General features: G+C 52.7%; 1 protein-coding gene across 6 annotated transcripts in view; it reads right to left on the minus strand.

Annotated features, from left to right (window-relative positions):
• SIPA1L3 (signal induced proliferation associated 1 like 3) overlaps positions 1-15,112 on the minus strand; it is a 237,928-nt gene that overhangs the window by 84,314 nt on the left and 138,502 nt on the right. For all 6 annotated transcript variants that reach the window (XM_045440895.1, XM_045440889.1, XM_045440892.1 and 3 more), the window contains 4 exons: positions 13,093-14,922; positions 9,266-9,396; positions 1,154-1,342; positions 127-301 (listed from right to left, as the gene is read on the minus strand). In XM_045440895.1, the coding sequence (XP_045296851.1) occupies positions 127-301; positions 1,154-1,342; positions 9,266-9,396; positions 13,093-14,614 (2,017 nt within the window). In that variant the 5' untranslated portion in view covers positions 14,615-14,922. The remainder of the gene's footprint in view (positions 1-126; positions 302-1,153; positions 1,343-9,265; positions 9,397-13,092; positions 14,923-15,112) is intronic.

The raw sequence follows: 15,112 nt of genomic DNA on the forward strand, positions 1-15,112 counted from the left end.
CTCCCACGGCTCTGCGTCCTTACCCAGGTATCATCAGGCCTTGTGACGTTAGCCCCTGGGGTGGGCGTGGGGTGGTGGTCCACCGGGATCCCACTGGTTCCCCCACGAGGCCACTGTGCCACTTACTCTTGACATCCAGCTGGGCGGCGTACTTGGTGAAGCCCTTCAGGCAGACCTTCTCCCCGATCAGGGAGAGGAACTCCTCAAAGGCGGGGCCGGCCTCCTCGTTGTTGTACATCTCCTCCTCCGAGCTCTGGCCAGCCTTGCAGTAGAGGATGCCCACTTTGTGTTTCCGGCACAGCTGCAGAGGCGGGCCGGGCAGAGACGTCAGAGGGAGGGGAAAAAGGGGCTTTCTCAGGCGCGGTGCCCAAGGAGCTCCTGGGGTCACACAATAACTCGGGGCCGCAGCCAGAGAGGAGGGAGAAAGAGGTGTGGGGGGCACATCCCAGTTGTCCCTCCCCTTCCCTCCCATTCCAGAGAGGCACAACAATGTGTCACACAGCCCGCTCTCGTTCTCTCTACGGAGGGCCACGCCACTCTCAAGAATTAAGACACCGTTGCCTTGGCTGGCTGCCCACAGGAGGTGGACTGGAACTGGCTAAGACTTGGCAAAAGGAAATTCTCCAGGGCTCAGGGCTCAGGGCTCAGTGCAGTCAACTGTTTTCAGGGAGTGGGCCCTTAGTGACCACATGTTTATTTTATGTATCTCATTCTCCTGGTCACTGGTGACTGGACCTTGACAGACACCTGACCTAAGCACGGGCCAGTCAGAGGCTCTCCTGGGACCAAGAGTCAGCTAGCTGGGGTCTGCACGTGGCTGTTATTCTCCCAGAAACTCTGGGAGCTGTGGGAGGACGGAGAAGCAAAGGGAGCCAGGGTGCAGAGATGGGAACACACCCCCTAGCCTGTCCCCCACCATGAAACCTGGTGGCTGTCTCATCCCCAGACCATTTTCCTCCTGAGACCCAGTCATATTCTTGCTCTTGGCTCCCTTGGAATTTGATTAAGAGATCCCTCTTTTTACCTAAACTAGGTTAGGTGGGTTTCTATTCTTGGAAAAAAGAACAAAAAAAAAGACCAAGACAGAAAGAGGTACCAGGATGGGGCTGCAGGCTACGGTCCGAGGGGCCCCCCACCCGGAACCCTGGCTCACCCCTTGTTCGTCGAGCTTCAGCAGCTGCTCGGTCACCTTGGGCGTGTTGAGAGCCAGCCTCAGGCAGTGGATGTTGAGCTCGGGGATGACATACTCCAGGGCATCCTTCAGGGGCAGGCCCCGTCCCGTCCCATGCTTTGTGGCTGTGGGTGTGGCGTCCTCCAGGATGGATCCCCGCAGGGTGATGAGCTGTTTGAGGGAGAGAAGAGAAGGTCAGGAGGCTCTCAGGACCCAGGAAGGAACAAGAGCCCATGAGGGTGTCCTATTCTCAGAGCAACGTGTGCGATGGTCAGAGAAGCTTGGGTCCCAGAGCCAGCCCGGGGTTTGGACCAGGACTTGAGCTTGCTGCCTCCTGCTTGTGTGATCTTGAGCAAGCGCCTTCAGATCTCTGGGCCTCAGCTTCTCTTTCACGAAATGGGTACGGTGACGGCATCAAAGCCCAGAAGAGCGCCGGGAGGATTAAGTGGATGAGTCAATGAGACAACGGATGGAGCACACCTTCATCCGTCAACAAATACCGACTATGTGCCCCCGAGACCTAGCCCTGTTCTGGGTGCGGCAAACAAAACAAAGACCCAACTGGTCTTCACCCGACTGGCATTTAAGTGGGGACACAGATTATGTCAGCTAGTAAGATGTATAATGAATAAAACAGGCTCCACAAGGCAAACCCTCAATGAACACTGTCTTCATTACAACACGTGTGAACATATTATTGTACTAACACGGTTGGTCTGTGGTGGGGCCCAGGCATCTACATACATGTGCACATGCGTATTCATACTTATACCAATGTATACTTATACACACACACACACACACACACACACACACACACACACACACATATACACACACACACCTTTTCAGTGCCATTCAAATGATTCTGCTGTGTAGCCAGGATTGAAAACTTTTAGTCAGGCCAATCACGGCCAACTCATTTCACTTTCCCAGATGGTGCTTTCCATGTTTTTCCCATAGCTGGCCACATGACTAGCTACAGGTAATGAAATGTGAGGGGAATTCAGCTGGGGAAGGACTTCTTGGACACATTTGCTTCTCTTTGTTAAAGGAAAGCCCCTTTCCACCAGCCCATTTCTTCTTGCTAAGGACACTGGTGTGAGGGTAAGATGTTTGGGGCTGTGGCAGCCATCTTGTGTTTGCGAGGAAAGAGACAAGAAAACCAGAGAAATCAATCTCTGCAGCTGCCCACCTCCAGGCTTCTTGTTAGAGAATTAAAATAACCCTCTATTTGTTTTAGCTATGGTTACTCAGGTCTTCAGGTTTACTCTACAGGCAAAGCAGTTTCTAACTGATATACCTTTATAACAAAGTCGCATTTATGAAGGTGCAGTGGTACAACAGTAATTACCTAATTACGTGCACACGTCTGTTCAGGGGGAGGTTTTATCATCTCCATGTTGCAGATAAGAAAACTGAAGCTCCGAGAGGTTAGGTGCCTTCTCCAAGGTCACCACAGCTAAATGACTAAACCAGGATTCCCACGCAGCCCTGAATTTTCCAAAACTTACAGTTTTCGCCGTTGACAGTGTTTTATTTTTATTTTTGGCTGTGAGGTACATCCTCATACAGAAAAGTACTCAACACATGGAAGCATACCTAAAGGAATGATCACAGAGTGAACACCTAGGTAATCCCCACCAAATCAAAAAAGTATTTTCAGCCCTCCAAAACTCCTTCCCTCCTCCCCAAAGGCAACTCCACCCTGACTTCAAACTCCAGAATTTATTTCTGCCTGTTTTGGAGCTTCAGGCAGTTTGTATTCTTTTATATCTGGCTTGTTTCTCTCAATGCTGTGGATATGAGATTGGCCACGTTGCTGTGAGAAGCGGCTGTATTGCCACAACGGATTTATTCCATTCTACTGTTGAGCACGGAAACCACTTCCAGTGTTGGACAACTATGAACACTGCTGTTAGGAACGCTCATAGGAGCGCCTCTTATTGCACATGAACAGATTTTCTACCTAGGAGGGCAACTACCTACCTAGGAGGGCAACTGCAGAGTCACTGGGCATGTTCATCTTTAATTTTCCTGAACTGCCCAAGTATTCCAAGTGGTTGTACCAATTCATGTCCCGCTAGCCCCGAGAGTCCCTGTGGCTTCAGGTCCTCACTTGTACCAACTCAGGCTTCTCTATCCACGTGAGCTGACCATCAGGTGATGCCATGCCCAGGGCCAGGCACGCAGCTCCAGCCCCAGCAAGGCAGCATGACAGGGTATTTGCGGCAATACCAGGAAAAACATCCCCCCTCAGGGGATTGCTACAAGCACCCAAAATATACTTGAAGCTATGATATAAAGACTAAGGATGAGATGCCAGGGTGGCTCAGTTGGCTAAACATCTGACTTCAGCTCAGGTCATAATCTCGTGGTTCACGAGCCTAAGCCCCGCCTAGGGCTCTGTGCTGCAGCTCAGGGCCTGGAGCCTGCTTCAGATTCTGTGTGTCTCTCTCTCTGCTCCTCCCTGCTTGTGCTCTGTCGCTCTCTCTCAAAAAAAAAAAAAAAGAAGACTAAGAAGGATTAATCAGTAGTACCTGGAAAAACATGCCTGTCCTAAGTTAACAGACACAAGAGATGGCAAAATTAATGTGTCACGGCATTGCCTCTAAGCATACAGCTTGCCAAATAGGACCTGGGCAAGAGGCATGCATGGAAGGAATGCAATGATCTTGTGTTCTGGAGTTCCCAGCTGTAGCCTTGGTAATTAATAAAAAAACAAGTCGCTTTTATCCTAAGGACAGTAGTCTTGAAACAGATCATGAAAAGCAACCATGTTGGATGCTTTGCCCTGCCAGTCTGGGAGGCCCTGGGATTGTGGGTTTCAATCAATGCACCAACTGGATCCGTTTTTGTATCCTGCTGACACTGGCCCGCAGCGCCCTCTGCTGGGGCCAAGCAGAAGCATGGTCCTGCACCTCAGCCTTTCTCCCACTCTAGAGACAGGTGGCCTACTGTCACATTTTGGCTCTGAAGACTTGACCAAAAGCCACTACTTGAAAAGCTCCCAGCTTTGCCTTCTCTGCTGGGGAGATTAAGTAGGGCACTGGCAGGGCACAACGAGTGGCCATCTCGACTCTCCACCTGGTCCTGTCTGTCATCGTCGCCTACTTGGCCTATGATGATAGCTGCCTCCTGGTCTCCCTGCTCCCACACCACTGCCACCCCGGCCCAGGCCACTCTTCCTGCAGCAGCTTGAGTCAGACCACGCCTCTCCTCTGTGCAGAACGGGCTAGTGGCTTCCCATTTCTCTCCAAGTAAAATCTATACACCCTGCTCAGCCTGCAAGGCCCTGTGTGACCTCATCCTCAACGATACCCGGCATCATCTCGCTGAGGATAAGCAGTCACATGAGCCATAGAAAAGTCTCAAGGCCATGTATGCAGGGAGGTTTCTATTTGCACAGGTTGTTCTTTGTCGGCTCCTGACTTAGATGCATTTTTCTCTGCTGGGCGGTGGGTGCACGCGTCGGGGACTTCCCCTGGGAGGTCACTTAGGAGTCTGTCTGCCTGGATTCAAGTCCTGACTCTACCCATTCCTTAACTGTGTAACCCTGGGCAAGTTGCTTAATTTCTCCGTGCCTTTTTCCTCATCTATAAAATGCGGATAATGACTCTCTCAAAGGGCTGTAAAGATTCAATAAGATAATCCACATACAGTGCTCAGCTTTGTATCTGGCATCCAGTGAGCACTCAATACATGTTAGCCATTATTATGTATACACGTGTCAAATGTATTTGTACAAAACCATATGCATAGTTAAGAATTTACATTTCACCTTTAATAGGAAGCTATAGTTGACTTTTCTCCCCACTTAACAATATGCTTTGGAGATTATTTCCATAAACACACACACACACACACAGACGATCAGAGTTAACTACTGAATACAAACGAAGTCCTAGTCGATTCACACTATTATACTTGCTTTTTTCACTTACTAGGAGACTCTCCCTTTTCTACTTTGTACACTTACTTATATACTTAAATTGTTAAGGAGTGACTGTTACTTTTTAAATAAAAAAGAAATGACAAATCCAAACCTCTAACCCTAACAAAATCAAGGCCAGTCAAAAACTCACGTTTGCTGGGCTAAGGGGGACTTGTTGGGCTTGGAGGCCAGACTGTCCCTGGTTGCCTGGGGTTTTCCTGTGTCCTGGGAGAGACACGCCAGCAAGGGGCTCAGGCCAGGGCTCGTCCTGTCCAGGCTGGGCGGGGCGGGGGGAGGGGGCCGCTGTTCAGGCGTGTGATGCCAGAGCCCAGCTCCAAGTCTGTTTCTGCCCTGGCGGGAAGCTCAGTGCTGCCAACGCTCACAACCCATCTGCCGGGAGATATGGGCCCACTCAACTGTCTGCTCAGCGGCCGGGGGTGGCCATCTGGGGCGGGCCAGCCTGCTGGCCTGGAAAACAGCCCAAGCCCTTCACCCTGGACCCCACACCTTGGTTTACGGGAGCCTAAGATATGTACATGTGGACAGGAGGATAGAACTCTGCCCGTGAACTCCACCTTTGGTTCCTGGCATGGCCCTCGGACCCTGGCAGGGGGTGGTGGGGACAGTGACAGGCCAGGCTCATAGTAGCATCTACCACTTGGAGTACTCACTGCCTCACAGCCTCAGGCTACCACCTCATGTGTGCGAGTCCATGAGAACGTTCCCTGCCGCTCTAGGAGACAGGGAACAAACAGCACAGAGCCCATTCACAGATAAAGAAACTGAATCCAGCGGTAAAGCCAACATGATCACATGGTTAGTAAAAAACCAAGGTCACATGGTTAGTAAGTGGCAGAACTGGACTGAACCCAGGGCTGTCCATTCCCAGAGCTAGAATTCAAACTCGACCCCACAGGCAGTGTGCTGAGTGGTTAAGAGCCTGGGCCCAGGCCCCGGGAAGCTTTGGTCCATGTCCCAGCTCTGCCATTGGTGACCCTGACAAATGATGATCTCCCTGGGCTTCAGCCTCCCATCCTCATCTGTAGAATGGGAATAATGGGACCCATGTCATAAGACTGTTGAGAAGATTTGGGCTTCATGCATATAAAACATTTAGGACACTGTCTGGCAAGAATGTGTGTTAAAAGTGTTAGCTATTATTGTGGATACTGTTGTTGTTACTACTGGGGGCTGTGGACTGTCCACCTTGTCGCCACGATAGGAAGGGCTTGAGGAAGAGGCACGGCAAACCTTGCTGGCCACTGCCCGCCCTCCAACTCAGGTGATGAGGTCCTCAGGCCTGAGTGCCCAGTAGGGCAGCTCCACCAGGAGCTGGGCTCGGGGCTGAGCCTGCATGCATGTGGGGTTAGAAAAAGGCCCGGTTGTGGCTGTGAACCTCATGGTGGGCCAAAATGCACAGGGCTGCCTGGAATGTGACAAGGGGACAGTAGACTGAGACCCTTACCAATGGCTAACTTCACTGGGGTCCTTCCAAGTGCCAGGCCAAGCACTGCCTAATGGGTAACCCCACTGGATCCATGACTATAGGGATTGTAGGGACTGTGAGAAGACTGGGATTCCCAAGAGGGAAACTGAGGCTCTGAGAGGAGAAGCCAGGTGTACAGGTTCACAGCTGGTGAATGGCTGAACTAGGAATCCATACCAGGTCTCCAATGTGCCAGATGTGATCATGCCTCAGGACCTTTGCAATGGCTGTTCCCTCTGCCTGGAATGCTCTTGTTCTAGATGTCCACATGGCTGCTTCTCTCATGTCCTTCAGGTCATTACTCAAATGTTATCTTCCCAGTGATACGTCCCTTGACCATTCTGCCTAAACACTGAACCGCCCCTTACACCTATCTCTTCCTTGCTTGACTTTCTACCTTGTCTCACTTACCACATTGTGTAATTTATCAAAGTATGTGTGTATTGTCTGCCTCCCCCACAAGAGTGCAGCAGGGATGGCAGGTGGTGGTGCTGAGTGAATCTCTGCCGTGTGGATGAATCCTGGACCTGTGTCCTGGGGCCTCAAGAGCCTCATGCCGATCCTGGGGGGGGGGGACTGGAGGCTTGTTTTGTGGGTGTTGGGGCTAGGAAGTGCGTGGAAGCAGGCACAAGGCAGGAGCAGCACTGAGCCGGTTTCAAACTCACTGAATAGGAACCACAGCAGAAACAATATACCCTGACCCAACATCCCCGCACCCAAGTCTCATGACTCCCAGTACATGCAGTGCAGGCGGTATTTTAAAAATTCATTCTACATATTCCAATTTTATTAATAAGAAACAATAGCACAAAAGCGCTGGCACTAAGCTGAGTTTGTAACTCATCAATGGGTCTGCTGTGCAGCTTTGAGCCCCGTCAGTGGAATCCCAGAGGCAGCCGAGTGGGGCTAGAGAGCAGGCCGACTCTTCCCCTTGCCACTTACTGGATGCTGCTTTGGGCAAAGCCCTCAACCTCTCAGGGCCTTGTTTCGTCATCTGTCAATGAGGACAACCGTGCCTTCATCACAGAACTGTCGTGACACTTAAGTGAATGAACGTACATAAAGGGTAAAGAAAACATCCGACACAGTGTTATTAAGTAGATCTGCAATGTCACGGCAGTTGTAATAAAATATTATTTACTAGTGTTTGTTATTTCACCCAGCAGATCCCCAGATGTCGTGACACAATCTGATGCCATGTGAGCTGTCACATCACATTCTGCCCCAGCGCTCATCTGGCCAGAAAGGTGAGGAGAGGGAAGAGGGGCAAGGTGACAGAGGTGCCGGTGACGACCTGTGGGGGCGCTGTGGGACTGCCTCCTCTAAGCTGCTACAAAGCCTCTGTGTCATCCCACTCCCCCTCAGCAAGAGGGTCTTCGTGAGGGGATGGGGCTAGGGCCCTCGGTGTACCATCTGCCAGTCTGGATGACGTCCAGGCTCGGCTGGCCTCACACCCAAAGTCCTTGGCGGCAGCGGCAGGCTGCTGGGGTCCCACCAGGACCTGGGCAAAGGCCAGGAACAAGGCGGATGGGGCAATGCAGGGCTGAGGGAGACCCACTTTGGGGGGCCTGCCCAGCTGACTCCCACCCCTTTCCTGGAAAGCTCTTCCTTACTTGGGTCTTTTGGAAGTCTGCTGTTTTTGCTGGCCTAGCGCCCCTCTTGGCAGAAGGACTGCCTCCCCCAGGTGATTCCGACTGAACTGTCAATTACAGTGTGCTGCCCTGTCCCAGTGGAGCACACGTGATCCAAGCAGAGCCAGTCAGAGTCCTTCCCACAGATATGGCAGCAAGTGTCTCTTCCTTGTGGAGGAGACATACAAAGATGTAGAAGAGTTGAGCAGCCAGTCTCCATTTTCCCATGACATGGAGAGAGCTTGCTGGTGGCAGAAGAGAAGAGAATGACATTCACAATGCAAAAAAGCAGAGCTTAGAGGAACAGAGCGGTCTGGAGGCAGAATATGGTGACATCATTTGAGTGCCTGGATCCAGCTATGCCTGAAGCCAGCCCTACCCCGCCTGGATTTGCAGTTATATGAACCGAAAAATTCTATTTCTGGCTTGAACCAGTTAGAAGTAGATTTCTGTCAATTACAATTGAGAGTCCTAATTGAGCAGGATGCCCCCAGCAGGCCTTGTTCCCTAGCCACGGCTGATATTTAGTCTAGGGGAAGACCTTCTCTGCCCAAACCAGGACAACGGGTTTCTCTACTCAGACTTGAAAGCACTGCGAGTGTTTTGAGCTGAGTGGCACCAACAGCAGTGCCTGCTGTGGCTGAGATTCCCCAATTCCTGCCGTGCCTGAGGCTTGCTGCCTTAATTCTTTCCATTCTGCAGGACATCTCATGATCCTGAAAGGATCCCTTACACGTCTCCCTTTATTTCCTATTCTAACCAGAGTGAATCTCTTGTACAATGTAAGTATTGTGGGCTCTCCAAGATCCCAGTCCTGGCCTGGCCCCTTATTCACTGAGCCCATACAAGTCACTTCATTTCTCTGAGTCTTGAGTCTTCTCTTCTGTAAAATGGAGAGACGAACAGAAGTGCTCTCGGGAGGTTATTAGGAGGACTGCGTGAGGTGAAGCAGGGGAAGCACCTACCACAGAGTAAGGGCTCACAGAGGGTGAGGGGCTATCGAGCTGTAATTTACGTAAACTAATAACGGTGATGCGACTTACCTCACGGGTCCGGAAGATGATCCTGTACTGGTACTGAGGCCCGTGGTCCTTGTGGTCCTCCAACTTCTCCCGCTTGATGCTCACAGCCACTGGCCCTAGTTTCTCGTCCACACCAAAGTAATTGGCATGTTCTGAGAGGGAAGCGTTCAGAGTGAGTTCTCTGGGAAGGAGGGATGATGCCCGGGGCAGGTTCTTGGGCAACCCGCGGGATCCTGCTCACACAAACCTCCCGCCTGGTCATGGCCACACTCGACAGAGAGACTGACGGCAAGACCTGACCGTGCCACCTCAGCCAAGTCACAGAACTTTTTTGAGCCTCAGTTCCTCCATCCGAAAAACGGGCGCCCTGACACTACCCATAACTCATCGAGTCAATGTGAGGTGAGGGTGAAATGAGACTACAAATATTAAATGCTTAGCACAGTGTCTGGCACGTAAAAAACAGAGCCTATGGTTATCCCAGATTTGCAAACGTCCATCATTAGCTCAGCTGCCAACTAGCCCTGTGAAGTGGTTAAGATTCTATTCTACCGCGCTGCTCGCAGGACTCAAATCCAGGGTGTCTGCCACTAGGTCAGATGGATGGCCCAGGCCAAGGCACTCCACAGCACTTTCATCAGGAAAACGGGAGCAGTAAGGCTGGACACACCTCTCAGCACAGTTGTGAGGATCAAATAGGTTAACAGGCGTGAAGCACTTAGCACACAGCCAAGTACACAGTAACACAAAAGAAATGCTAGCTCTTATCATCCCAGGGCGTGATGTTTGTCAAGAAAAGGGACCATGATTCAAGTCCCCAAGCATCGCTTTTATCCAACCATGCTTCTACATACCTAGGATACTTAAACGCTACTCTTTTCCCTCCCTCAATAGAGCCACTGAATCATGGAGCAAGTCTCCTGTTCTCTCCCCTAAATAGCAGCTGTCTCCCCCTTTCTCTAAAACATGCTGCTGTTTTCTAATCCTTCCAGCAAACAGTTTTTTCCAATGTGTAACCCAAGTGTTTCCTGCTTGTGGTGGATACCCACCGGCAGCCTGTCTTGACTCAAGTCAACATCCACCCCTTGCCAGAAATTCCTTCCCATCCCGGTGCTCTGAATATTTAGCTGATGGTTCCTGTTCTCATGAGATGCTTTTAGTGAACCAAAAGCTTATCGAAGGCCTAAATAATGTGTTAATTAACGGTGCCAGTCAGACCAATGGCTGCACTGGGTTAAACCATCTCCCCAGCAGGTCAGAGAGCATAAGCAGTATCTGCTCCACAGATAATCGGTTCATTCCTAAACATCTGCAGGGCTTGTTCTGTTTTGTTTTCTCCCGAAGCATACCCAGCGCCCTGCATTCCTGGCATACAGCAGGCACTCACTGAACAATGACCGATGAGGAATTTATAAACTTCCAGGGCTACCAAGAAGTCCAATTTTGAAAGAAAAAAAAATTTTTTTTAAATAAAGCTCCCTAGTGAGTACTTACTATCTGCCCAATGAAGAACTAAGTGCTTTAATGTACAATCTTATTCGATCCTCACCAGTCTTATGTCGGTATTTCTATATATGAGTTGGAAACAATGTGTCCTCTGTTGGTTAGGTACAAAAATGTAGAATCAGGTTTTGACTGAGTCATTCAAATCCTCTACAGCCTGATTTCTTGACCGCTAGATGGGTGAATTTCAGAGAGACCCTGTCAGCGTCTCCCACTGATTGTTTACTTCTCCCTGTAGCCTTATCTGTTTTTCATTTATATCCCTCTAACCCAGGTTGCCAGGTGCACAAACATTCACAACTTTTCTCATTAGCAACTGTCTGGAACTTTCTTTTTCCCCATCCTTTCATTTTTAATTTCTGTGCCCTTTTGTTTTGGGACATGCGATGCTGCTACAATTGTCTCCATTCCTCATGTGAGGACAGAGTCCCAGGGGTGAAATATGTCATACAAGCTAATAAGCTATGACACAGGCACCCTGAACCCAGGGCTGTCTGGACTCCAATGCTGGAGCTCCAGAGCCTGCACGCACTCTGAGCCCTGTGGAATGACTTAGTTGAAATTTGTTAGGTTTGGCTAGGACACTGGCTGAAAACAATTTTTTTAAATAGTTGCTGTGGAGTACTAGCTGCCTATCCATTCTATTCTGCCCTTCTTTTCAAGAAAAACCCTCTATTCTTAGGGGAGGAAAAAGGGATTTGTCTAGTTGAAAACCTGTATTTCCCAGCCTGCCTTGTTGATAGGAGTGGTCAATAAGCAGCAGTGGCTGGATGGGGCTTCTGAGAAAGCTTTTTAAAGGGAGGTGATTTGACAAGAGATCTGCCTCTTTACCCTTACCCTTTCCTCTTTCTTTGCCTGGAAATATGGATGCGACAGCTGGAGCTGCAGCAGCCATCTTGGACCAGGAGACCACCTGAGGGCTGGAGGCCATGCACTAAGGATGGCATTCCACTGATGCTGAGGAGTAACCATACCAGCCCTGGGCTGCTGACCTCCAGACTTCTTTATATCATAGAAATAAGCTTCTATGTAGTTAAAGTCTGTCACTGGCAGTTATGAGCAATTCTAAACCAATACAGTTGTCAGCATTTAAAAATTAGGAGAATCCGCATTAAAAAAAAAAAAAAAAAAAGCTTCATTTCAGGAGAATCTTGAAAAATCGGAAAGGCTGGCAACACTGGGTTTGCCTGTATTTCCTGCATGACAACAGTGAGCTGGAGCTGAGCAGGAGCTGCCCTTTGCCCCAGCCCTGCCCGGCTCCTGTAGCTGCCTGGGTTCTCTGCACTATGCTGTGGTGTCTCCTCAAATTGTCCCACCAGCACTAATGAACCTAATGATGCAGGAAGCCCATGTCTCCCTGGTGCTAACACCTTCTAAACATCAATCGCTCCACCTTCAGAGGGGATCCAGAACCTGCCTGCTTAGTCCTGCACTCATGGGCTCCCAACCTGGATGTGTCCATCATCCTCTCCTGCTTGGATTACTACAGCAGCCTCCTCCCTGGCTTCCCTGCTTCCCCCTCCCCCAGCATCTGTCCCCCAGGAGGAGGCTGTGAACACCTGAGTCACTTCAGGGCCCTCTCTGCTCCTCAGAACTCTCTTGTGGCTCCATCTCACTCAGGGCAAAGACAGTGAGAGTCCTCGCCATGACTCACAAAGTCCCACACTATGTGTCTCGTCACCTCTCTCCCTCAGCTCCTGCCACACTCTCTCAGCCACTCTGTCCCAGCAACACTGGCCTCCTCCCTCCTCCTTTAATGTTTCAGGACTATTGAACTTGCTCTTCCCTGTGCGGGAACACTGTCCCCAAACTCCACACAGCTCCTTCCTTCAGCTCTGTACTCAACTACCTAGGAGGTCCTCCCAAACCATTCCCTATTGCAAGCGAAGCCTCTGACCTTGACACGATTTCCCTCTCCCTTACTTTATGTTTCTCCATAGCACTTGCCACCCTATGCTGCCTTATATATTTTGCACATTAATCAAGTTTTTTTTTTTTTTTTTGTCTTGCTCCCCGCCCCCCAAGTGCTGGGAAGACAAGATCTTGATTTTAAGCTAGTCAATACTGTATCCTCAGGCTCGAGACGGTGCCTATCACCTAGCTGAACCCAGCACACGGTTGCTAAGTACATGCGGATCTACTGTTTCCCGTGGCTCAAGGGTTTGGCGTGCTGAGCCCCAGGTGAGGCATCCAGCTAAGCGCCAGATGAGGCTCCGCTCACTGAATCCCGGGTGGGTGGGTGGGCGGCCGCACATAGGGAATGCACGAGCGGCGGGGGTCCCGGGGACAAGCTGCTGCCACCCGCCTGCCTGCCCGCCCCGCCCCCCCCCCTCCCCCCCGGTCACCTCGGCCCACGAAGTGGTCCTGGTAGTAGCGGGCGCCCAGGTCCACGTGCTCGATGCTGTACTGCCGCGGGCGGCTCTGCGTCCTCTGCTGCTCCTTGGGCACCTCCAGCACTGAGATGCTGGCGTTGGTGCGGTGCGCGCTGAGGGCGGGCTCAGCGGGGCGGCCCTCGCCACCGCCGCCGCCGCCGCCGCCCGGGGAGCCCACCGCCGCCCGCGAGAAGCTCACGTTGCGCTCGCACTCGCCGCCGATCTCGTTGCGGAAGTGCGGGCAGCTGAGCAGCAGGTCGTTGCTGTTGTCGTCGCCCAGGTCCTGCTCCAGGTTCTCCTTGCAGTTCAGGTCCTCCGTGCTGGGGAAGGCGGCGTCCAGGCCGCCCAGGCCGTGGGCCCGCGACGCCGAGAGGGCGGCCGTGGCGGAGGCGGCCGAGGCGCCCGTGGTGGTGTTGCGCCGCTGCGCCGTGGCCACCCTGTTGGCGGCCGCCTCGTTGAGGTCGAACAGCATGCTCTGCACGTCAAAGTGGGCGAAGCTCTTCTGGCAGACCCAAGGGCGGCCGGCCTCCGGGGGGCTCCGGCCCTCCTCGGCCTCCCCCGGGGCCCGGCCGGCCTCGCCGTCCGTCTTCCCGCTCCTCAGCTTCCGGAAGATGGACGAGTCGGCCGCGTCCCCGCCGCCCAGGCCGCGCGCGGGCTTCTTGCGGGCCTTCTCTTTCTCCTTGGCGGGCTGGAGCACCAGGAGGCTGTCCTTGGCGGGCTGCCCGTTGCGGAGGTCCCCCTTGGCTCCGCCGCCGCCCCCCGGGACGTGGGGCCCCGGATCAGCCTGGAGCAGCTCACTGAGGGGCTGGGGGCCCGCGGCCTCCGGCTGTTCGCTGCGGAACTCGTTGAGAATGTCGAAGAAGCTCTGCTCCGGCACGCCCTGCACATCGATGGAGGACGTGCTGCCGTACTCGCGGAAGAGGGGCAGGGCCCCTGTGTGCCGGGGTCCCCGCGGCTCCCCCGCGTCCTCCGCGTCACACTCGCTGAGGGTGATCTCGCTGCTGCTGCGGTGCCGCAGGGGGAGGAAGGCCCTGCCGGGGGACCGGGGCCACCCGTCCTGGAATTCCACATCTTTGGACCTTCTCCTGGAGAGTCTGTGGAAGGCTTTGGGCACTGAGGAAGCCGGGGTGCTGACAGGAGGCTGTCCGTTCTGTACGCTCCTCATGGAATGGGCCACCTTTGTGGCCTTCGTGCCGTCTGCGTCCTGTGAGGGGCTTGGGTTGTTCTGCTCTCTCAGGGCGTCCCGCTTGGGCGGCCAGTCAGCCACTCTTGCGCGCACACCCATCTTGGGCACTGCAGGGGTGGTGGGACTGGGGCGGGTGGTGGCGCTGACTGGGCTCTCACCAATGGGCTGCGGCATGCCCCCGTTCTGGACCCAGAATCCCATGGGAGCATAGTCCCCTGTGTGTGGCCCGGGGAGGACATCGGCCCCCCTGGCCCCACAACTGGCTGCCAGATCCACACCATCACTGGGAATGGGCCGATAGGTGGTCATAGTCCACGGGCACTGGAGTGCTACTGGCTCCTGTGAGCTGCCGAGTAACTTTATGGGGTCCCCTGGCCCTCAGCCATTGTTCAGGGCCGCCAGTCCCAGGATGAAGGATGCTGGCCCTTGAAGCCTGACGGGAAGGTTGTGAGCCTGTGGAGTCCAGTTCTCCACCATCGCTGTGGACAACCGAGCCGGGACAACCTCAGGAGGCAGGTGCTGTCCTAGGGTCTCCAGACTGGGCGGCTCAGCAGGACAAAGCAAGCAGTAGATATGGGCGAGGGCCAGCAGGCTGCTGGGCTGTCTTCCCTGCCATGCTGAAAAAGGAGAGAAGGCAAAGGTGAGATGTGATGTTACTGTTCCCAGAGAAACTTTTTGTGTGACAGCTTTATACTCATTTAAAACATTTTTTATTAGAGAAAATTTCAAACATACCCAAAGCAGGGGTGCCTGAGTGGCTCAGTCGGTTAAGAGTCTGTCTCTTGATTTTGACTCAGGTCAAGATCT

This window comes from Leopardus geoffroyi, chromosome E2 (genome assembly GCF_018350155.1).
Source record: "Leopardus geoffroyi isolate Oge1 chromosome E2, O.geoffroyi_Oge1_pat1.0, whole genome shotgun sequence".
In the NCBI taxonomy this organism is placed as follows: domain Eukaryota; kingdom Metazoa; phylum Chordata; class Mammalia; order Carnivora; family Felidae; genus Leopardus; species Leopardus geoffroyi.